Source organism: Phascolarctos cinereus, unplaced genomic scaffold (genome assembly GCF_003287225.1).
Source record: "Phascolarctos cinereus isolate Bilbo 61053 unplaced genomic scaffold, phaCin_HiC Scaffold_1;HRSCAF=81, whole genome shotgun sequence".
Classification (NCBI taxonomy): domain Eukaryota; kingdom Metazoa; phylum Chordata; class Mammalia; order Diprotodontia; family Phascolarctidae; genus Phascolarctos; species Phascolarctos cinereus.
This window is the reverse complement of record NW_027555514.1, coordinates 48,014,150-48,038,293: the sequence shown is the minus strand read 5'-3', so window position 1 is coordinate 48,038,293 and position 24,144 is coordinate 48,014,150. Positions and strand designations below refer to the sequence as shown.

The following is a 24,144-nucleotide window of genomic DNA, read 5'->3' as shown; positions in this document are numbered from 1 at the left end:
TGTTTGTGGGGTATATGTGCCTTTAACTTCATACAGGACACTCAGTTTTTGTTAAAAAGCTTAACATTAACAGAATTTGCAACTGTTCTTTATGTCAGAGCTTTTAAGGTTTAAATTATATTAACCACACAAGTCAGTAAACTCTTAGATGACGTGGAAGTCAGCATTTGAATAAGCTCCTCTCGAGGCATGCTCTAAGTACTGATTTTTAAGAAACTTGGATTGATTTAGGAAGAAGAATTTGGCATTGGTGAGTCTTATTCTGAACAAGGAGCACAGTACCCTTCGACACGACTAGAGATGATGGAGAATGAATTGGCTGGGAAGCAGCAAGAGATTGAAGAGCTTAACAGAGAACTAGAGGAAATGAGGGCAGCATATGGCACAGAAGGATTGCAACAGGTATGCTTACCTTATGTTGCTTTCTGTTCATCACTTATCAAAACAGAAATCTTAGTTTCAATTACTAGTGCATGACTATTGTTTAGAAATAGTTTTAAACATGAATATTGAAATTACAGTTGTCCTAATGTAAATTAGACCCCTGACACATTTCATTCATATTCCATAGTCACAATTTTCAGTCCTTGTATGTTGTTTGGATAATATTCAGAAAATAAATCTTAGAATCAGTTGGGGTGTTTTTATGTAATAGGAAAACCATTTTTCATAAGACTTTCCTGATCTCAGCTTGCCCAGAAAGTGAGTTCTTGCTGTGACTAACCAGATTTGCTGCAGACCATAGGCTGTTTAAATATACTGTGGGACTTGGAGAATATGAAAATGTATCATTTGCTTCTTGATTTAAAAGAGACCTCTCTTTTGAACAACTTGAGATACGGGTCCCGTTGACATTCATATTATTGTAATAGCTGTTTGTTTCTCATTCCTTTTAAAATTTATTGGGTTTTGGTTTTTTTTTTTCTTAATTACTTTGCATTTCACATTTCTGCATGTTTTACAAAATTCCTTTTTTTTATTTATGTGCAGTAATTTCTAAAGAACCTTAGACAATTTAAACAGTATTTAGTTGAATTCTTATTTCTTATTACTATGTTTTAGACTGCTATTCAAACACTTCAGTAGGTTAATTTTTTGGTAACTGAATTAGAGAGTAGTTATAATAATTTTTTGTTGTTCACTCATTTTCAATTGTGTCTGACTCTTCATGGTCCCAATTTGGGGTGGGTTTTCTTGGCAAAGATACTGGAGTGGTTTGCCATTTATTTCCTTCTCCAGCTCATTTTACAGATGGGGAAACTGAGGCAAAACAGGGTTAAGTGACTTGCTCAGGGTCACACACCTAGTTAGTATTTTTAGTCAGGTTTGAACTCAGGAGGAGGCATCTTCCTAAGTCCAGGTCTGATGCTCTATCCACTGGGCTACTTAGAGGCCCCAGTTATAACACTAACAAGCAGGAATTTGTGTAGTACGTCAGGATTTTCATAGTTCTTTTTAAGAACTTTTCAAGTTCATAAAGTTCTTTTAAAGAACTATTTACATGTTATTCTTCCAAAAACTGTATGAGGTAGGTTGAGCAGATGATGTTATCCCCATTTAACCAATGCGTAAACTGAGGCTCAGAGCCCAGGCCACAACACTAGTGAATGGTAGAAGTGAGCCTGAGTGGCGCATTTTCTGTCTTTATATCTTATGCCGTATCTCATCTATCATCCTGTGATAGCACTGTAGAAAACCTTTGTTTTGTAGCAATCCACAGAGAACATTGTGACTTAAAAACACTGTTGTTGTATAGTTGGGGGGTGAGTTCTTGTGGTAACTGTCTGATTTATTGGGTGACCACTTGTGATAGCCTGTTCTCCTCAGGATGCAGTGAAAAAGAGAGAAAGAAATAGCTTGATAGTAAGAGTGGCCTTCTGATGATTACAATTCCTGCCAGAAGAAAGCACTATTGCATATTCCTTAGTGGGTGTTCATAGAGACAAGAACAGGGATGTGCCACTAATGTTCTGTTTACTTGATATCTCCAGAATGAAAATGAGAGGAATTGGAGTTTTCTTTTTCCTAGTGGAGAACTAACAGATCTTCATATTCTGTGGAATTAGGAAATCAAAATACTTTTCAGTTAAAATAATGAGTCAAAACATTTAAGCTACCAACTTAGAATAGAGACAGAAGAAATTGATTTGACTGATCTAATAATACATATGTCTGCTATTTAAAAAAAATAATACCTACCCTATTTCCATCAAGAAGGTAGTGTATTCCAAAAAGCTCCCGTGGTAATCGATTCCAATGTTGAACAGTTTTCACTGAAAATATATCATGAGTATATTTAGTGGTTTTACTAGCCTTATATTTTTATTTTCCCACAAGTATGGGAATATGCCAAAACAGAATTTGGCAACTGCATGTTTATATCCTGCTTGCATGATATTGTTGCACTAGCAAAAATATTACCCTCTCTTTGGAAAGAGGAATACAGGCTTTTGTTGCTGGATGATTTGCAACATATTTGATGTTGAATATTTAAAAGGTTCTTAATTTATGTGAAAGAACTTTGCTGTGAAATTGCTTATTAAATTCTTTTAGAGGATGCCTCAATTAAATGATGTGTGTATTTCCTCCATATTTAGGAAGAAATAGCAAAATTCTATATTTTCTCCCTATAAATATTCAGAAATAATTCCCCTTTTACTATAAAATGCCTTAGTGGGGGGTTCTCGTTTCCTCTATGATTTTGTTTTTCTAATTGGACCAAAAGCCCAGAATCCAGTATTTCAATTAACTTTACTAGGAAAATCACTTTAAAAATCATTCAACTTTATGGCTAACATTGCTGTCAGCCATCTTTTATGGCTGCACAAGTACATGTCTAGAATAAAAAATTTATTCCTTTAATAAATTTTGTGGGTGAAATAATGTTTTCCTTTGAAAGCTCCATTAGGTGTGTGTGGCATACATAGAGAAGAAATTTTGTGTAAAATAATACTTACTTTCACTAGAAAGAATGCAAGGCAAATTAACATTGTGGAGCTTATTCAGGGAAAATATAAATTCAGAATTATAGATTTTAATATTTCTCCTTTCCTGTTGAAGTTGTTAAGACATAATTGAGTGATTTTTAGGTCATTAAATACTCTTGTCAAGATGAAAAATGACAGTTAACAATACAGATATAACTTAAAAATAAAATATAACAAGTACCCTGTATATCATTGGTATTTGGAGACATTGGTAACGTCCTAATCAAGGGCTTTCTCTATATTAGTAAAATGGAGACATTATTTATCAGTTTCTGTTCTCCTAATCACATGGATATGAATATTCCCATCATTGTTACAGATAACAATCCATTTATGCCTTGTCATCCTTTGCAATACTTGTTCAGGCCCATGCATAAATCTTATCTGGAATCAGTTGATTAATAAGCATTTACCTCCTGTGCTCCAGACACTGTGCTAAGCAGTGGGGATACAAAGAAAGGGCCCCCCACAAAAAAAAAAGAGTCCCTGTTCTGAAGGCACTCACAGTTTAATGAAGGAGACAACATGCAAATGGCTACATACAAACAAGATATGTAAGGATAAATTGGAGATAATCGATAGAGGGAAGGCATTAGTTTAAGAGGGATTGGGAAAGGCTTCTTGTAGAAGGTGGTATTTTGGCCAAAACTTCAAGGAGGCCAGGAAGACCAGAAGATGATAAGAAGGGAGAGAATCCCAGGCAGACAGTAAAAATAGCCTGAGTTGGGAGATGGGGTGTTTTGTGTGATGAACTACAAATCGACTAGTGTCACTGGATATGGAATATATGAAGACTGGAAAGGGCCAGGTTATAGATGGCTTTAATAACCAAACATATAATTTTATATTTGATCCTAGAGGTAATAAGGAGCCACTGGAGTATGGTGAGGAGTGGGGACTGGGGTGTAATACAGTTACCTACACTTTCAAAAGATCACTTTGACAGGCAAGTGGAACATGGACTGGAGAAGAGAGAGACTTGAAGCAGGGAGACAAACTGGTGGGCTATAGCAGTAGTCCAGGTGGGAGACCATAAGAGTCTGGGCCAGGGTAGTGTAGGTATCAGAGGAGAAGATGGCCTATATGAAAAATATTATGATGATTTGAAACAGTAGGTCTTGGCAGAAGATTGCAGATGAGGGGGGTGAGAGAGAGGAGTTGAGGATGACACCTAGGGTGTGAGCCTGGGTAACTCAGAGGATGGTGGTGCCCTCAATGGTAATAGGTAAAGTTAAGAAGAGAAGAGGGCTTCGGGGAAAAGATGAGTTCCATTTTAGACATACTGAGTTCAGTAGGCAGTTGGAGATGTGGCACATAGGGTCAGGTGAAAGGTTAGGCCTGGATAAGTGGATTTGGGAATCATCAGCATAGAGATGATAAGAAGCTCCATAGGAGCTGATGTGATCATTGAGTGAAGTAATTTAGAGCAGGAGCTGGCAAACTATGGCCTGTGGACTACATCATGCCTTCAGCCCATTTTTGTAGAGCCTGTGAGCTAAGATGATTGTTATATTTATAAGTAAAATTTTATTTTATTTAAAAATGTAGAAGCTATTAGTTCTCAGGCCTACAAAAAGAGGAAAAGCAGCCTGTGGACTAGTTTGCCTACCCTTGGTATAGAGAAGAATGTGAAGGCCAGGCACAGAATCATGGGGAGCCACTGCCCAGTTAGTGGGCATGCCTTGGATGAAGTCCAGCAAAGGAGACTGAGAAGGAATGCTTTAATAAGTAGGGACAGAGAAGAAGGTATCAAGGAGGAGAGAGTGGTTGATAGTGTCACAAGCTGCAGAGAGGTCAGGCAGAATGGGGGTTGAGAAAAGGCCATTGGATTTGGTGATTTAAAGATCATTTTTAAGTTTGGAGAGAGCAGTGTTAGTTGAATGATGATGTTGGAAACCAATCTGCAGAAATCTGAGAAGAGAGTGAGAAGAAAGAAGGAAAGTGGAGGCACTGATTATAGACGGCCTTCTTTCACAAAAGGGAAGGGAGGCATGGGACAATAGTTAGGAGGAAGGGACGGATGAAGTGAGGGGTTTTTACAGACAGGAGACATGGGTGTGTTTATAGGCTGCAGGAAAGCCTCAAATAGACAGGGAGAGATTGAAGATTGGTGAGAGACCAGGCAATGTGCTGGAGAAGATGGGATCAGGGGGAGAAGATTAAGATTGATCTTGTATAATTTTCTTATTGATCCTATTTACAATTAATTGATTTTCTTCTATAACTGCTGAAGTTATGGTTCTTCATCTCTGAACTTTGTTCAGAATTCAGCTGGCCTGTAATGGGTTAGGTTTAGAAATCTAGCTTTCTCACCTCAAGGAATTTAACTGACCTTGGGAATGTGTGTGAATGCAAGGGCGTCAGGCCTGATAGCTTTGCTCCACCAAGTTATCCTTAGAGATGTCTGGTTTGCTGTCCAAAAGTCTGGGCCGCTATCTTGCACTTGGACCACAATAAAGAGCATTTCTTAGTCTCATGAGGGAAGGGAAATGAGGGGTCATTGCTGGCCCCTATTACCAAACTTCCAACCAATCCTGTTCCCTGCACCTCAGCTCCACAACCACTTGTGTTGCCCCCAATCCCATGATGTCACCCACCCTTTTCAGTTCTTTTCAGTTCTCAAAACCTGTGAAAGGGGAACTCTCCTCTTGCTCAGGGTCTCTGGCATAAACAGAAACAAGCCACTGACCGATTTATTGACAGGTAGCATGGCCCTTCTAATAAATATTATCTTATGAAAAGATCTGCCTCAGTTTATCTTTTTGTTAAATTCCAGCTGTGACAAAGGAGAAGGGCCACCCCTTCACATGAGACAGCTATGAAGGAAGCAAAAATGATGGAAGGCTTCTGAGTGATATGAGATAAGGAGCAGAGAGAAGAGAACTCCTGGGGAATGGCCTTAATTTTTGCAGTGAACTATATAAAGCAGCTTTCTCCACTCAGGGTAGGAGGAAGAAGGAAGAGCCATTTCCTAATGAGAAGTCACCCACAGGCATCTCAAACTCACAATGTCCAGTACTGAGTCCATTATCTTCCACTCCTCCTTCAACCCTCCCTTCTTCCTAACTTCTCTGTTTTTGTTGAGGATATCACCATCTTTCCAGTCATCCAGGTTCTCAAGCTTAAAGCCATCCTCAGCTGTTCACCTCCCTCACCCCTCATATCAGATCTTGCTAATTCCACCTTCAAGATGGCACTGGCCTCTTTTCTCTTCTCTCCACTCATAGGATGAGCCAGCAGTCTGTCTTTGGGTCTCACTTCAGCGCATGGCCGCTGCTTTTACCCTAGCACTGTCCAGCGGCTATAGCGTGTACACAGATATGTTTTATCCTAGAGATAATAGGAACCACTGAAGGTTTCTGATAAGGCCTTAGGAAGATCAGGCTGGAAGCTTTAGGAAGAGTGAATTTGAGAGGGGGAGACTAGTTAGGAGCTCTTGAAGTTGTTGAGGATAGAGGAAAAGATCAGATGTCTGAATGTTATGAACCCCGGGGACTAAGAGGCTACCATATTGCCTGAGGAAGGGCAAACTGGACCAGTTGGGAACAGAACAGGTCTCCAGTGCCTGTGCCAATCAGAGTAAGATTAGGCTCATAAATAGCCCCTGTGCTTCTAGCCTGAGAGAGATAGGGAGACCCAGTTTTAAAAAAGAGAAAGGAAATGCCTGCTAAAATAAGATTTTAGAATCCAACATTTAGTTGTATATCATTTTAATACCAGTTAACCTATAATTGTATTTTTAAAGTTTTGTTTTTTGTCACCCATTTTCACTTTTTTTATAGCTTCAAGAATTTGAAGCTGCAATTAAGCAAAGAGATGGCATCATAACCCAGCTTACTGCCAACCTACAGCAAGCAAGAAGAGAAAAAGACGAGACTATGAGAGAGTTTTTAGAACTGACAGAACAAAGTCAGAGGTTGCAAATACAGTTCCAACATGTAAGTCTTCTTGCTAGTACATTTTTATTTAAAAATAGTGTAATTTATTTCTTGTAACTTTTGTGTCTTTACTCTGTTCATCTAATAACTTGTTTATTCTGGATTATTATATAAGGGAAATAGTGGGTGCCAGTTAATCATACTAATTAAACGTTAGTTTATATTCCCCTTGGTGGTTTCTCTGCTTTCTCCTTTTGTTTTCCATTTCAAGAATTACAGATGACAGAAAGTTCAGTGATTTACATTACCGTCGTTTACTAATGGTTTCCATGGCTGAGACTGAACTTTCTCCTCAAAATAGTAGGATAGCTAAATAATTTTCTAGGCAATAGCAATAATAATAATAACAATTCCCTGGAATAAAAAAATTATCTGAGCAAATAATAATAAGACTAATGATTAATATTTCTCTCCTCCTCAAAAAACTCCTTTACCATTCATTTGTAGGGGTGTGTGTGTGTGTGTGTGTGTGTGTGTGTGTGTGTGTGTAGGAGCAGAAATGATAAAAACATCTGCCTATAAAGATACAGTGGTCTATTCTAACAAGCAGAGGTAGCATTGATGACCAGATGGGACTTTCTTTCTTTTCATGATGATGGTTTCCTTCACAGTTGATGAATTTTTTAGCATGAATTAACTGCCAAAAAAAAAAATCTATGAAAAAGCAAATTGCAGGCTTGAGATTTGTCTTTCATCATGCTACATTTTTATTAAATACATTTTCATAAGCAAGGCCAGGTCGTGTTTCTCCGGGTTCACTTTGAGGACACTGGTGTATAAAGAAGTTCTTCTTCCAAGGCCACCCAGAAACTTTGTAGAAGGGCTGCTGTGATGAGAAATTGACTGTGTGAACCTTGATCTGGATCAGAGATTCTTAACTTGGGGGCCATGAGCTTAATTTATTAGTTTTTTGATAATTGCATTTCAGTGTAATTAGTTTCTTTTGTAATTCTTTTTTTTTTTATATGTACTTTTAAAACCATTCTGAGAGGAGAAAGCCAAGATGGCAAAATAACAGGACAAGTATAGCTCAATTCCTGCAACACAGACTGTCCTCAAATATTGAGAAAATGCACTAAGCCAATTCCTGATGAGGAAATTAAAAGAAAAAAATCACAGCAAGTCTTTTTTATTTTTTCTAATTAGGGTCAGTATAGGGAGACAAAGAGTTCTCTGGATTTTGGGGACAGGACTTGGCCAGAGATACAGCTGCATGCTAGAACTGAAGAAGGACTGAGGCTATGTACCAGGACAAGAATAGGGCTCAAAGGGACCCCAGGCTTGTGCAGGGACAGGTGCCAACCAACAGATCTGTCCCTCACTGTCCCATTCCAGGTCCCAGGAGGGGACCTGTGCCTAGGTGTGGCATCCCAGGGTAAGGAAAAGTTGTGGGCCTTAGGCTGTGTGCTGAGTGAGGAGCAAGTTCAGAAGCAAACCAACTTGGCTGCTCTGACCCAGAAGCAGAGCAGGGTCTCAGTTCTAGCCCCCAGCCCAGTCCGAACCCTACAGTGAAATAATGAGGGCAGGAATCCCAGACAGAAGGGGACCCTGCAGTTTGCTCATGCAGAACCAGCAGTTTTCCAACTGACTGACAGTGTCTGAGTCTAGCCACAGTCTACTGGAGCTTCCAACGAAGGACGTGCCAGCAGGGGTGTTGCATACCCAGAACAGGGTCAGAAACTTGGAGAGCTCACACCAGGAGGGCAAGAATCCGACGTTGCTTTAGGAGCATTAAAAGATTTCAGGTGCCCAGCCCGAACCATCCGTGAGATCTTGGGATAACATGACATAACATTCAATCCCCCAGGAAAGCATCAGAAAGATCCAAGATGACACATGGTCAGTTCAGATGTTTCTCCCAGAAGTGCACAGAGCCCAGCTAAGTCCAAAGTCAGGAAGTAGGCTGGGAAAATAAACAAACAAAAAAATACCGCCGTCAAGAGGTGTTGTGGTAACAGCGACACTCAGGACACAAACTCAGAAGAAGAGAATGACTCCAAAACATCTATAAGCAAAGCCTCAAATATAACCCAGCTTGGATAGAAGTTTAACTAGAATTCCTGGAAGATAGGAAGCAAGCATTTTAAAAAGAACTACAAATAATTTTAGAACCCAAATGAGAGACCTAGAGGGGAAAAAAAATGGAAAGAAATGAGAGCTGTGGGGGAAAAAAGATTTGGAAAGTTAATTAATATCATGGAACAAGAGGTGCAAAACCTTACCAAGAAAAAACTCTCTAGAAGCTAGGTGAAGCAGTGAGTAGATAGAATGCCAACCCTGAAGTTAGGAAGACCTGAGTTTAAATACGGCCTCAGACACTTACTAGCTTACAAGTGACCCTGGGCAACTCATTTAATTCTCTGTTAGCCTCAGTTTCCTTATTTGTAAAATGTGTATGATAAGAACACCTACCTCCTAAGGTTGTTGTGAGGGTAAAATGAAATAATAATTGTCAACAGTTAGCAAGTGCCTGAGGGCTCATAGTAAGCCCTATATAAGTGTTAGCTATGTTATTAAAATTAGAATTGACCAAATAGAAACTAATGATTATTGTCCATAAGACAAAAAATATTAAAGTTAAGAAAATTGAAAATAGAAGAAAACATAGGGTGTCTCATAGCAAAAACAACTTATGTGGAAAACAGATTGAAAAGAAATATTTAGATATATAGATATAGATATACATGAGAATCACTGGACTATCTGAAAGTAAATGACCAAAAAGAAAAATGGCTAAAAAAGAACCTAAACATATTTTAAGAAATTATAAATTTCCAGATATCTTAAAACCAGAAGACAAAGTAGAAATAGAAATAATCTGCTGATCACCTCCTGAAAGAAACCCCAGAACAAAAACTCCCAGGAATATTGTAGCCAAAATCCAGAGCTTCTAGGTTAAAGAAAAAACAGTACAAGCAGACAGCAAAGAAGAATTCAAGTACTAAGAAGCCAGAGTCAGGATAAAACAAAATTTCCCAGCCACCACTTAAAAGGAATCAGGGACCTTGGAATATAATGTTCCAGAAGGCAAAGGATCTAGGGACTTAAAGCTAAGAAAAACTCAGCCCTCAAAACTTGAGTATAATCCTACAGTGAGAAAAATGGATTTTTAATGAAATGGAAATCTTCCAAGCATGCCTGACAGAAAGATCAGAGCTCAGTAGAAGAAACTCAGAACTCGAGAGAAGCACAAAAAAGTAAACATGATTTTACCCTTTGACCTAGTAATACCACTATTAGATCTGTTTCCCAAGGTGATTTGGGAAAAAGGAAAAGGACCTATATGTTCTAAAATATTTATAGCAGCTTTCTTTATGATGGCAAGGAACTAGAAATTGAGAGGATGCCCATCATTCTCAATTGATGGGCAAACAAGTTTTGGTATATGACTGTGATGGAATACTACTGTGCAGTAAGAAATTATAAGCATATTGATTTTAGAAAAACATGGAAAGACTTACGTGAAATAATGCAAAGTGAAATGAGCAGAACTAAGGAAACATTATGTGCAATAACAGCAATATTGTTCAAAGAATGATTTTGAACAGCCAAGTTATACCGAGTATTACAAATACTCAAATCAACCATAAAGGACCTATGAAGGAAGATGCTGTCCGCCTCTAGAGAAAGAACTGATAAGTAGAAGTATGCATTTACATAAATTTGTAAATCTGTCTCAAATGATGGCCTTCTCTAGTGCAGAATAGAGAGGGAGGAAGGGAGACAGTTAAGAATTTAAAGTGTAATAAAAAAATTAAATTTTAAAAAATAAATTTAAAGTGAAAAAACAGGTGAGTCAAAGAACAAATCATAGAAAAACATCAATGATTTGGAATATAACTAAAATAGTTCTTAGAGAGAAATTAATATCTCTAAACACTTTATCAAGAAAATAAAGAGTAAATCACCTAATAGAAAGAAACCCTGAAAATCAAAGAAGAGATTAACAAAATTAAAAACAAAAAAAATTGAATTAATAAATAAAACTAGGAGCTATCATTAAAAAGAAAAAAAGTAGATACGCCGTTAGCTAACTGGATTTTTAAAAGAGAAAGAAGAAAACAAAGTTACAGTGTCAAATTTTTTTTTTAAAAAGACGAATTTACTACCAATAAAGAAGAAATAACAAATTATTAGGAACTATTTTGCCCAATTAAATGCCAATAAAACTGGCAATATAAATGAAGTTGAAAAATATTTTCATAAATATAAAATGCTTAGATTAACAGTATATAGAATAGAAGACAATCCAACTTTAGAAAAAGAAATTGAAGAAGCCATAAATGATTTCCAAAGAAAACTACCCCAGGGTCAATTAGTTTTACAAGTGGGTTCTATCAAACACTTAAAGAACAATTAGTTCCAATACTATAGAAACTGGAAAAAACAGGAAAAAAAGAAGTCCCAACAAACTCCTTATATGATATAAATATGGTCTTGATACATGAACCAAAGAGAGGCACAACAGAGAAGGAAAACTGGACCAGTTTCCCTGAGGAATACTGATGCAAAAAAAAAGATTTTTTAAAATGAAATATCAGCAAGGAAATTGTAACATATTACAAAGACTGCACACTCCGAAAAAGCTGGATTTATACCAGTACTGTAGGGCTGATTCAGTATAAGGAAAGCTATAAACTTAATTGATCATATTAATTTTTAAAAATCATGTTATATTAATAGATATAAGAAAATCTTTTGACATACACATTTGTATAAAAAAAACAACACTTGAAAACATAAGAGTAAAGTTTTTCATCTATATACCAAGAGCCAGCATTGTCTATAATGGGAATAAGCTAGAGGCTTTCCCTCTAGTTTAAGATTGGGATAAAGCACGTATGTTCATTATCACTATTACTGTTTAATATAGTGCTAAATATGCTAACTATAGCAATAAGAGAAGAAAAAGAAGCGAAGAGGAAATGTTAACTGTTTACTTAGATAACCCTAAAGCTAACTAAAAAATAATTCAAAGAGTTAACAACTTCAGCAAAGTTTTAGTATATAAACATCAGGATTTCTCTCTATAGTCCCAAAAAATTCAGCAGGAAGAGATAGAGAAATTCCGTTTAAAATAACTGCATGCTGTATTACATACCTGTCAAGACAAAAACAAGAACTATATAAGCACAACTACAGTGTAAAATATCTTTAGACAAATAAAGACATCTAAGCAATTAGAGAAATATTAATTGGACATGGGTTATGCTGAGCCAAAATAATAATGACAATATTACCTAAGTTAATTTACTTTTTCAGTGCTATAGCAACCAAACTACCAAAGAATTACTTTATACAGTTAGGAAAAAAAACAACACACAACAAAATACATCAAGAGGAGCAAAAGATCAAGAATATCGAGGGATTTAATGGAAAAAAGTGGGAAGGAAAAGGGCCTAACAGGGCTAGATCTCACACTAAACTACCACAAAGCAGTAGCCGTCAGAAGAATTCAGTACTGGGTGAGAAACAGAGAGGGTGATCAATCAAATAGATTAGTGCGCAGTACACAGAGGCCAGTGAGCGCAGTAGCCTAGTGTCTGATGAACCAAGAGATCTCAGAGCTCACCAACAAGACTTGAGGAAACTGTGAAGCAGTCTGGCAGAAACTAGTTATAGACTAGTATCTCTCACTAAGACAATCTCCCAATCGATACATAACTTCGACAGAAGGGGTGACACCATAAACAGTTTAGAAGAGCAAAGAAGAAATTACCTGTTAGACTAGGAACCTTTCCCAAGGTGATAGTCAAAGGGAACGAGTGGTCACTTTCTAAAGGAAGAAATCCAAGCTGTCTATGACTGTATGGAAAAAATGCTCTAAATCATTAATAATTAGAGAAATGCAAGTTAAAACAACTCTAAAGTACCACCTTATACCCGTCAGACTGGTGAAGTTGAAAGAAAAAAAGGATGAATTCTAGAGAGTCTGTGGGAGAACAAGTATGTAATGTTCTGTTAACTATGCATTACTGTGCACTGGTCTAGCCATTCTGTAAAGCGATTTGGAGCTGTGTACAAAAAGCTAACTAGCCTGTGGGTACTCTGACCCAGTGATAACACTTTAGGTCTGTCATCCCATAGAGAGGAAAGAAAGAGGAAAACAGCACATATGTATGATATTTTGTGGTTGTTGTTGCAGTAAAGAATTGGAAACTGAGAGGGTGCCTGTCACTTGGGGAATGGCTGAACAAATTATGGTGTATGTATGTGATCGAATGCTGTTGTGCCACCACAAATGATGAAAAGAATGATTTTATAGCAGCTTCTATGAACTGATGCAAAGTAAAGTGATCAGAACTAGATGAACAATTTATACATTAACAGTATTATAAAGACAGCATTTTGAAAGATTAGGAACTCCGATCAGTACAGTAAACAACCACACATCCAGAGAACTCATAATGAAACATGGTATCCACCTCCTGATAGAGAAATTGTAGTCTCATAGTGCATGTTGAGACATTTGTATATATGCTGTGTGTGTGTTTTTTTTTTTGGACGTGGCCAATGTGAGTATTTGTTTTGACTATAATATTTGTAATAGAGGTTTTGTTATTTCTTTTTTTCTTATTGAGGGTCAGTAGGAGCGAGAGAAGGAGATATTCATGAAAATAAAATTGAATTAAAGAAATTAAAAAGTTATTTTGAGAAAGGATCCATGACACAAAGAAGGATTAAACTCCTTCCAGCCCCCACAACTCCCTAGTTAACTCCGTAATCTGTAAGAATTCTTGTGATAAGGGCATGAGAGTTACAGAGAGTTTTATGATGAGATTTCAATAACTATGTAATAAAGGTATATAAATATATATAGAAAAAATATGTCAAGGTGTATGTTTTGCATTTGCCTAGAAGGAGACTTGATAGTGTCCTGAACATAATATATTGGTCCAGTTAATCTTGACCTTGACATTTTTCTGTGATCATATAAGTTGTATTTCTATCACTTCTATTGATGTTTGGTGTTCATACCATTAGTTGCATTTTCCTCCACTTCTTTTCTTATATCACTAATTGGAAAAGAGGAATTAACTTTTCTGGCAGTGCTTAATTTTGACTTTTCAGAATTTGTTTGTTTTGTTTTTTCATAACAAAATGAACCGACTCCTGCTCTCCCTATGTGTTAGTGCCCTCAACAAAAAAATTACCATGTACTTACTTTGTGTATTTCTTATGTATATTTATGTATGTGCATTGCGTGTCCTCCAGTAGAATGTAAACTTTGAAGGTATGAACTGTTTTGGTTTTGTTTTTGTACCCCTAGCACCTAGCATAATGCCTGGTATATAGCAAACTCTTAATAAATGTATGTTGATTGATTGAGAGAGCTTTTTTCTAGATTGGGAGGCTTTTTTCTAGTCTCAGCATAGTCATCTTGCTTTATTCCAACTAGTTTGTGCAGAGGTTGCTAAACTGAGGTGGTATCAAATTGCTATTTTACAAACCTTTCTAGTTGATAAAGTATGAAACAGCACAGCTCTTATTAACATTGTTCCAAATAAAGTCTATGCTTTTCCTCTAAAATTTGACTTGTGTTAAACTAGTGGGACTATCATAAGCTGAGATTTCAGTATCTGTCCATAAAGATTTTTCCCTTTCAAAAAAATTTCGTTTTAGGGATGCTCCCTCCATTAGAAGGGTGATCTATGTAATTGGACCAATATGTTATGTTTAGGAGACTGTCAGTCTCTTTCTAGGCAAATGCAAAGCTTGATGTATTTCTTTCTGTACATCACCTTTCACCCCCCTGATCAAGGTGTCAAAAGAAAAGAACGAAGAATTCTCCTTTTCTTCCTTTTTTTGTGCAAATGTAGTTGCTAACATTTTGAACATCGTATGTTTTGCCTTTTTTTATTTTAGTTGCAGGCTAGTGAAACTCTGAGAAATAGCAGTCATAGTAGCACAGCTGCAGACTTACTTCAAGCCAAACAACAGATTCTCACTCATCAGCAGCAGCTAGAAGAACAAGACCAGTTATTAGAAGATTATCAAAAGAAGAAAGAAGAATTCAAAATGCAAATTAATTTCTTGCAAGAGAAAATTAGAACTTATGAGATGGTATGCTCTTTTTAATGATAGTCTACCAAAAGATTTGTAGCTTTGCAATTAACTTTATGTTAATTTTTTTATCTCCCTTTGAATTAATTTTAAAAGCTTTAGAAATAAACATGCATTTCATCATTACTATGCAAGTGGTTCACAAAAGCTTTATAATGAAAAAAAGTTCCTCTCATAGATAAAATAATAATTTATTTTGTAACTTTTTACAGCCCCATTATAATAATGCAAGTCTTGAGTTCTAAGCCACAAGTTAAGCTTTTATGTGATGGTGAGGTCCTTCTGCTAAGTCTTATGATTGAGGTCTTTGGAAAAGGTCTAGCATAAATCTGTGCTAATTTGGTGTTATGAGCAGATTACATTAGAGAGAAACTATAAATTAGTAATGTTTCTGTGTAGACTCTGATTTCTGACCCTGTTAGTATGCTACCTGAGAAGATCTCTGTGTTTTCAAGGGATATTGTGAAATTCTGAAAAAATTCTCAAAGCAAAATTTTAATTCCCTTTTATTAAAACATATATGTATATGTATATGTATATGTATATATATATATAACATTACTTATTTGCTCAAAAATATTTATTAAGGGCCTATTTTATGCCAGGCACAAATAATATGAAAACAAAAATGAAACAGCTCTTGTCATTAAGGAGATTACATTCTATTTGGGGGAGAAATGTGAAAACTGATAAACACAAAATATATCCAAAATAAATGAAACACAATTTCCAGAGGTAGGTGGATGTCATCAAGATAGGGCTTGTGTAGGGCATCTCATTGGAGCTAAACTTGGAAAGAAGTTTGAAGCTACAGCAAGTGGCTTTTAGCCGTGGAGGGCAGGCAGCCTGTGCACAGACACAAAGACAGAGATAGAATGTCAAGTACAGGAAACAGCATTCAAGTCACCTAGCGGACAGGTAGAGAGCCAGAAGGAGAGTAATGTGCATTAGTATGACAGAGCATTTGGGACGGAGTTCTAGAGGCATTAGAGACCATCTGGACATTTTTGAGCAGGGGGGTAACATGGTCAGAGCTGTGTTTTAGCAATATGATTAGGGAGGAGACTGAAAGTAGGGAGACCAGTTAGGAAGCTATTGAAATGGTCCTGGTGAGAGGTAAGGAAGGCCACAACTGGAATGTTGTGGTGTGTGGAGAGAAAGGGATAAATGCAAGCAGTTCTGTGTGGCTACGATCAACAGGACTTGGCACCTAATTGAATATGAGTGATGTGTTAAGAATGATACCATACTTATAAAACTAGCTGACTGGAAAAGAGAATTTATGAAATTAGGCAATGATTGTACGTTAAAAGCCCAGAAATCACTGAAAGTCATTGACATATAAATGCTAGAGAATGAAGCAATGATCAAGATAGGTCTTATTATTTAAATATAATTAAGAAAAATCAAGACTGTCATATTTGGAATTGCCATATCGACATTTTACTAGTGTTATCTGAAAAATACACATACACTGGTGGGTATAAAGCTAAATGAAGTCACAGTCCTTGCATTCAAGAAGTTAAGACCTTAGTAAGGGGACATAACACCAACAGAAAGAACTATAATAGTAGTACAAGTAGAATGTAATCTTTGCCAGATGAAAAAAAAAAGGGAAAATTGTTATACAGTATTGGAGAAGCAGAGAAAAAAGCCTCTATGGAGAAGATTAAGTTTGACTTGACCTTGGAAGAACTAGAAGTATTCCAATAAGTAGGAAGTGTATTCTAAGTCAAGTCAAATCAATAAGCATTAATTATGTGCTTACTATGTGCCAGTCACGGGTGTAGGGAACACCTTGAACAAAGAGAGGGCACATCTGGTGAACCATTAGTAGCTCAGTTTTACTGGAGCAAAGCCAACGTAGAGGTGCAGAGGGAAAGACTAGAGAGGTCCGGTGTGGCCAGGTCATGTAGGGTCTTGAATGCCAGGTTATAGCACTTGGACTTTTTTTGATAGACAGTGGAGAACCATTGAAAGTTTTTAAGCAGGGCAGATGATGTCGTTATAAAGGGAGGGAACAGGAACAAACATGAAGAACCAGCTATGTGCCTAGCACTGTGCTGAGGTCTGTACTAATATTATCTCATTTAAGCAGGTCTTTAAAAAGATTTTACTGCCAACAGTATGGGGGGCTGTTCAAGTCAGGAAACCATTTAGGTAGCTTTTGGAATTAATTTGTTCAGTACATATTTATTAAGTGCCTACATAACTGACCGACTCAACAGTGACAGTACTGTGTGCCAGACACTCATGAGACCAAGCTGTTTTACTGTCAGATGAGGTAATATTTGTAAAGTGCTTAGCACAGTGCCTGGCACATAGCAGGTGCTATATAAATGTTTATTCCCTTCCCCCTAACTACAGTATGGTGGTTATATCAAATTTTGAACAATTCTCAGTTAACTGGTATTGTGATTTAATGAGTTTACTATATAAATTTAGTAAATGCAGAAGAGATACATCAGTTAACAGCATTAATATTTTTTATAGATAAAATGCACAAGTAGTAAGTCTGACTCAAGTGGCTCCCAGTCCATAAGCCGTGGTGTCATCAGTTGTTCTTGTTGGCCATAGTTTTCCTTGTCCATGACTCTAAAATCGAGTCCTGAGCTGGAGTCAAGAAAAAGTCTCCTCTCTGACTCCAGATTTCCATTTAAACTAGAATTCTGGGGGTTGGATTGCCAAACCAGAATGTTATAGTTTTCCTAGATTCGGCTTGAAGTTTTGCTATATTAAGTGACTTCTGGTTCAGGCATACTGCCAAGGTATCAGGCATCTATAAATACACCTTTTTTTCTCCACTCTTTTCTAATAAATTACCTCTGGGTCACTAGTAAGCTGTAGGTCAGTAGTAGATCTGAGGTAATTCAGGACCCTTTTGTCTTTAGTAGTCCCACAGAATACAGGCCTTCTATGTGGTTATGCTTCTTGACCCCCTTCCTAACTGGATATCCAGAATACTACATGTATATGTACAGTGTTTAACATTTAAGAAACTTCAAAATAAAGTGTATCAGTTTAAACCTGTTATGTACAAATCAGACATTATTAAAAGCAATCAAGTATGAAGTGAAAGGAGAATGCTTTACTGTCAAACCTAGATGACATAGTTGTGAAGTATTTATCAAGCTGCCGTCAATTAAAGATTCTCTCTCTTATTTTCAGAAGGAACAAAATGAAAACAGAAGATTTAAGTAAAAAGGAATTGCAGGAAAAGGAGTCAGTTATTGAAGAGTTAAAAACAAAAATAACAGAAGAAGAAAAAAACTCACTTGAGCTGAAGGATAAACTATCAGCTACTGATAAACTGCTAGGGGAATTCAAAGAACAGATTATAGAAAAGAACCAAGAAATAAATAACATAAGACTAGAATTGACTAATTCTAAACAAAAAGAAAGACAGTGTTCTGATGAAATAAAGCAACTGATGGGGACCGTTGAAGAGCTTCAAAAGAAAAATCATAAGGACAGCCAGTTTGAAACTGATGTGGTACAAAGAATGGAACAAGAAACTCAAAGAAAATTGGAGCAACTCCGGGCGGAGCTGGATGAAATGTATGGGCAGCAGATTGTGCAGATGAAACAAGAGTTAATAAAACAGCATGTGTTACAGATAGATGAACTTAATGCACGCCATAAAGGAGAACTGGAAAATACTTTAAAATCGTGTCCAAATATTCCAATAAACGAAAATCAGATACAGTTAATGAATATGGCAATCACTGAATTGAATTTAAAACTTCAAGATGCTAATTCTCAAAGGGAAAAAATAAAAGAAGAATTAGAAGTAATTTCAGGAGAAAAGTCTACTTTACAGAGACAACTTGAAGATCTTTTGGAAGAATTAAGCTTTTCGAGGGACCAGGTTCAGAGAGCTAGACAGACAATAGTTGAGCAGGAAGGTAAACTTAATGAAGCACACAAATTGCTTAGCAGTGTGGAAGATTTGAAAGCCCAGATTGTATCTGCATCTGAATTCAGGAAGGAGTTAGAATTAAAACACGAGGCCGAAGTTACCAATTACAAGATAAAGCTTGAAATGCTGGAGAAAGAAAAGAATGCTGTGTTAGACCGAATGGCAGAATCTCAAGAAGCTGAATTAGAAAGACTGAGAACTCAGCTGCTATTCAGTCATGAAGAGGAACTCTCTAAACTCCGGGAAGACTTAGAAATTGAACATAAAATAAATATAGAAAAACTTAAAGATAACTTAGGTATTCACTATAAACAGCAAATAGAGGAATTACATAATGAAATGAGTCAAAAGATAGAGACCATGCAATTTGAAAAGGACAGTTTAATAACTAAGCAGAATCAGTTACTTTTAGAAATTTCAAAGCTGAAGGATTTACAACAGTCTCTTGTAAATTCAAAATCAGAAGAGATGACTCTTCAAATCAGTGAACTTCAGAAAGAGATTGAAGTACTCAGACAAGAAGAAAAGGAGAAGGGCACACTTGAACAAGAAGTACAAGAGTTACAACTTAAAACTGAATTTTTGGAGAAGCAAATAAAAGAGAAAGAAGATGACCTTCAAGAAAAATTTACACAACTTGAAACTGAGAATACCATTCTTAAAAATGAAAAGAAAGCTCTTGAAGACATGCTGAAAATATATTCTCCTGTTAGCAAAGAAGAAAGCATGATCTTCATAGATTCGGTTAAGCCCAAATCTGAAGACTGTGACTGGCAAAAAAAAATTGATATACTCCTAGAAGAAAATGAGAGGCTGACGAAGCAATGCACTCAGCTAAATGAAGAGATTGAGAAGCAAAGGAACACATATTCATTTGCTGAAAAAAATTTTGAGGTTAACTATCAGGAATTACGAGAAGAATATGCTTGTCTTCTAAAGGTAAAAGCTGATTTAGAGGACAGGAAAAGCAAACAGGAAGTAGAATATCAAATGAAGCTAAAGGCTCTTACTGATGAGCTTTATCATTTACAGAAAAGTAAGCCAGTTTTAGTGAAAACTAAAAGTGCAGATTCTGAAAGCTGTAAAGATGACAAACCTTTCATAGCAGAAATTTCTGAAGTTGGTGAAGTTGTTGAGAAAGATACTACAGAACTTATGGAGAAACTTGAGGTGACCCAGCGAGAGAAATTAGAACTCTCAGAGAGACTGTCAGATCTTTCTGAACAGTTAAAGCAGAAGCATGGAGAAATTAATCACTTAAGTGAGGAAGTTAAATCCTTAAAGCAAGAGAAAGAAGAAGTTTTAAAAAGATGCAAAGAGCTAGAAATCATAGTCGCCATAGTCGAGCAGAACATGTGGATGAGTTAAAACTTAAGCCGTGCAATTTTAAAGATGGTGTTCAAACAGAGGGACGTAAAGATTCTGAAAGTCCTGTATTTAAAGTAAATAAAGACTTTAGTGAAGGGGAAAAGATCTTAGAGGAAAATAAACTTTCATTTGAAGACGAGACTGTTAAAAAAGAAATCAAGCAAGAACTGGGAAACCTGAAAAGTATTCACTTGTGGATCACGTGGACTCTGTGACTGACCAGTTGGCTGACGAGTCGTCGTCATCATCATCATCATCATCATCATCATCATCTTTGGCTATTGCACAGAGTGAAAATGACCAGCTTCGGCAGGAACTCAGTATTCTGAAATCTGAACAGGTTTGTTTACTGACTCATGTGTGATTAAGATAGATGACGGAAAAACTGCTTACTTAGAAAATATTTTTGTTCTTTACAAAACTATCAACGAACATTCTGAAAGGGAGAATGAAAACATTTTCAAGTTATTCTCATTAGGGCTTGTAACTTATTTTTCAGGTAGATGTTATATAGACAAATATTTAAAATTATCTTAATTTCCTCTAAGTGTTTTATTAGATCTGAAAAACTTAAAAACTCTAGTTGTAATGAAGACAATTTATGTGTTCAGATAAAGCCAGAGGAAACATTTGACAGTTTACATTTTGCCAGCTATAATACTGTGAACAGTAACATAATTAATGAAAGTTATTATGGAATGATTTGGAAGTTACAAGTATGTATATTATAACTAGGATGGTACATGTTGCTGCCTAACTAGGATAGATTTTTAAAAATATACTTGTAGTTAATAAGGCCACTTTGTGCTGATTTAATTATGAATTTAGAAATCAAGAAATTGATATCTGTCAACTATTTAAATCTATTGAATATTTGATTATTTTAGAGATCATGGCACATGATGGTTTCCTCTTAAAATGCCCCAAATCACCTAAATTTGTAGAGTGAAAGTTTCCTAGGAGAGAATACCTATGAAGGCCAGCTGCTTAAATGATCAGTTCTCTGACCGTTGTAGAAGTAAAACATTTTCAGCTGCCATTTAGCTCCCATCTCCTGAGAATGGCTTGAAGAATGGATTGTTTTATTAAGTAGCTTAAAGGTGATCAGTAGTACAGATTGTATTACAGCAGATTGTTTCACTTTCCTTCCTCAAATTTTCATTTTGAATGTGTGGCTTACTCTCAGGGCTGAGCAAAGCCAAACCAAAGAAGTTCAGAGATGTTTCTTACCTCTTGTGGCCCTCAGGATATTAGAAGTTGACTTCTCTGTTTTATTGTATTATTGTATCGGGCTAATGAATTTCCTGCTCTTTTTACCTCAGTTTGATAGTCCTAATTCTCCTATTAATTAGCAGTATAACCTTGGGCAAGACATTTCACCCTTCTAGGCCTCAGTTTTCCTCATCTGTAAAATAAAGGGGATAGACTTTATGATCTTTGTGGTTTTCTAGATTTGTAAATCTGGATTTCTGTGAAATACAGTAACAGAATATTTTTAGCCATTAGTATGGATAATCAAGAGTTAACTATATCCACATTGAATATCTCTGCAAGGGTCCATATCAAATGATTGCATAAATTTGGTGATTATGTTTCCATTGTGTAGCTTTCTAAAGGGGAACTAGTTGTTTTATTCTAAGTTTTCCACATTTGATGTATGCTTAAAATTCTGCAGGTTTGCTCAATCAGTGTAAGTATTACCTAAAAAGTATATTTTTAAAAAGACACATACTCAGAAAATCTGTGGTACTTATGGCCTTGAAAATTATGAGTTGTCTTTACATCTCTTGTGCTATTATTATCTGAATTCTATATTAAAAAACTTTTAAAATGATTATAATTGGAAATAATTGGAAAGAATTAAATTGTTTTTTACCTTAGTGTTAGTATAAAGAAATAATGCTTAACCTACAGCTTGAGTTAATAGAAAATCAGTAAAGAAAAATAACTTCCGAGATGCAGCTGATAAGGACACTTTTTTAGGTAGTTGGACAAGAATAAATACAGAGAAAGAACAAATGATTGCACTCGTCATTTTAAAATACTTGCAATGTGTGTACTTTAAATTGAAGGCGGATTTGAGGCTTCAGACGGAGGCGCAGCGCCTTTGCCTTTCCCTGGTTCATTCAGCTCACGTGAAGCAGGTGCGTGTCTGCATGGAAGAGGAGAGAGCAAGTGCGCTAAGCAGCCTTAGAGAGGGACTTGTTTCTGCTCATGAAGAAGAGAAGAAGGAGCTTCAGAAAATACATATTTTAGAGCTACAGAACGTAAAGAGACAAGAAGCAGGTAAATTGTGGAAGCTGTTCTTATAAGTAATATACATCCCAGTTGATACCCGAATAAAATCATAAATGTTATGGGATATATACTATAATTGTCTGTGCTCTGCCATGTCGTAATTTTAACTCAGTCTTGAAGAAATCAAGTGGCCGTGGAATTCCAGCCCAGTGAAACCAAGACAGTCATTGGGCTGTTGGAGAGATCAGTACTATACTAGGAAGGCCCACACTGATCCCTATCTGGGTCTGCCCAAATCCTTCCGTGGGCCCTTAGACCCACCCAGTCCCCCAGAAATACAAACTTGGGACAAGTTAGGAGGTAGACCCAGTGATAGGTCTTAAACTCACAGGCCTGGGCCACAGCCACATCTGCTTTTGGGAGTGATAGCCAGGGGCTTTCCCCGATGGCATTTGCCTCCCTCTGATAACTCCCCTTTTCACAATGAAATATATGAGCTAAATGGAATAATTTGAATAATATTTATAACTAATCTAAGTATGCTTGAGAGATCTAATTACTTCTTACTGAGTACTTTAATATCACAATTTAATAGGACTATATTAAGTATGAGAGGCAGCATTGTGAAGGGCAAAGGTGTCAGGCGCGTGGTCTGTGGGCTGCATGTAGCCCACCACGCTTCTGAATGTGGCCTGAACTAGGTTCAAATGTAATTGAGAAATATTTAACGAAATAGATAAAAATACAATAAAACACAACTAAAATTACATTTTAAGACTTAATAGGTGGCCCACAGGGATTCTTCTATATGGATTAGTGACCCCCATTTCTGTTTGAGTTTGACACCATTGGTGATGTGCATAGAGAGTCAAGGAGACGTGGGTTTAAGTTCTGCCTCAGTCACCTACTGCTTTGATCTTGGTGGGTAAATGAAGGGGGTTGGCCTCGTTGCCTTTTCTGTTGGGTCCTGTGAGGGCCTGTGATCCTGGGAAGGCTCTTGACTTCCAGAAAAGGTGCCAGTCTGCACTGGTAGAGGAATTTCCTCACCAAGAACTCCCCACATCAATGGAATTACAGGTCTGGTCAAAAAAATGTATTCATTATGTGTACCATATTTATCACGCACCAGGGCTTCTGGTATCCTCTAACTTTATCAGTTTAACAGGGGCAAAACTGAGTACCTAGAACTGGCTTCTTAGATAACCTTTTCATCAAAAATTAGAAGATAACTTTGAATGTAATAAATTTGAAATAGTTTTATTGCAGCACAGGTAGATACACCAGAAGATTAAGATATTTCAGGTAAAATAAATGCTAAATAGCTGTATTTCAGCATACAAATTGATAGGTATAATATATTATCTGTTTTAATAGATGATGAAAGGATGTCTTTAGAGATGCTTATGGAGAAACTCCACAAGGCAGTGATTGAGGAATGCTCTTGTTTTAATCAGGTAAGATATTAATTTAAAAATGGTTTTTGGGAAAGAAACTCTACATTTAGAATTGCTGTTTTTGATAAATTATCCCTCCCAATTTTCCATACAGTGGCACCTTGTATCTGACTCTTTCACACAGTAGACCATTAGTAAGCATTTTTTCTTTTACTTTAATGCACAATTTTGGTTTA

The 24,144-nt window shown here is 36.5% G+C and overlaps 1 protein-coding gene across 1 annotated transcript in view; it reads left to right on the top strand.

Annotated features, from left to right (window-relative positions):
• AKAP9 (A-kinase anchoring protein 9) overlaps window positions 1-24,144 on the top strand; it is a 175,705-nt gene that overhangs the window by 47,660 nt on the left and 103,901 nt on the right. Inside the window, 9 exon segments of the mRNA XM_078151794.1 lie at window positions 232-402; window positions 6,770-6,925; window positions 14,792-14,989; window positions 18,158-18,168; window positions 18,170-20,241; window positions 20,244-20,441; window positions 20,444-20,616; window positions 22,349-22,562; window positions 23,889-23,968. Coding sequence (XP_078007920.1) covers window positions 232-402; window positions 6,770-6,925; window positions 14,792-14,989; window positions 18,158-18,168; window positions 18,170-20,241; window positions 20,244-20,441; window positions 20,444-20,616; window positions 22,349-22,562; window positions 23,889-23,968 — 3,273 coding nt within the window.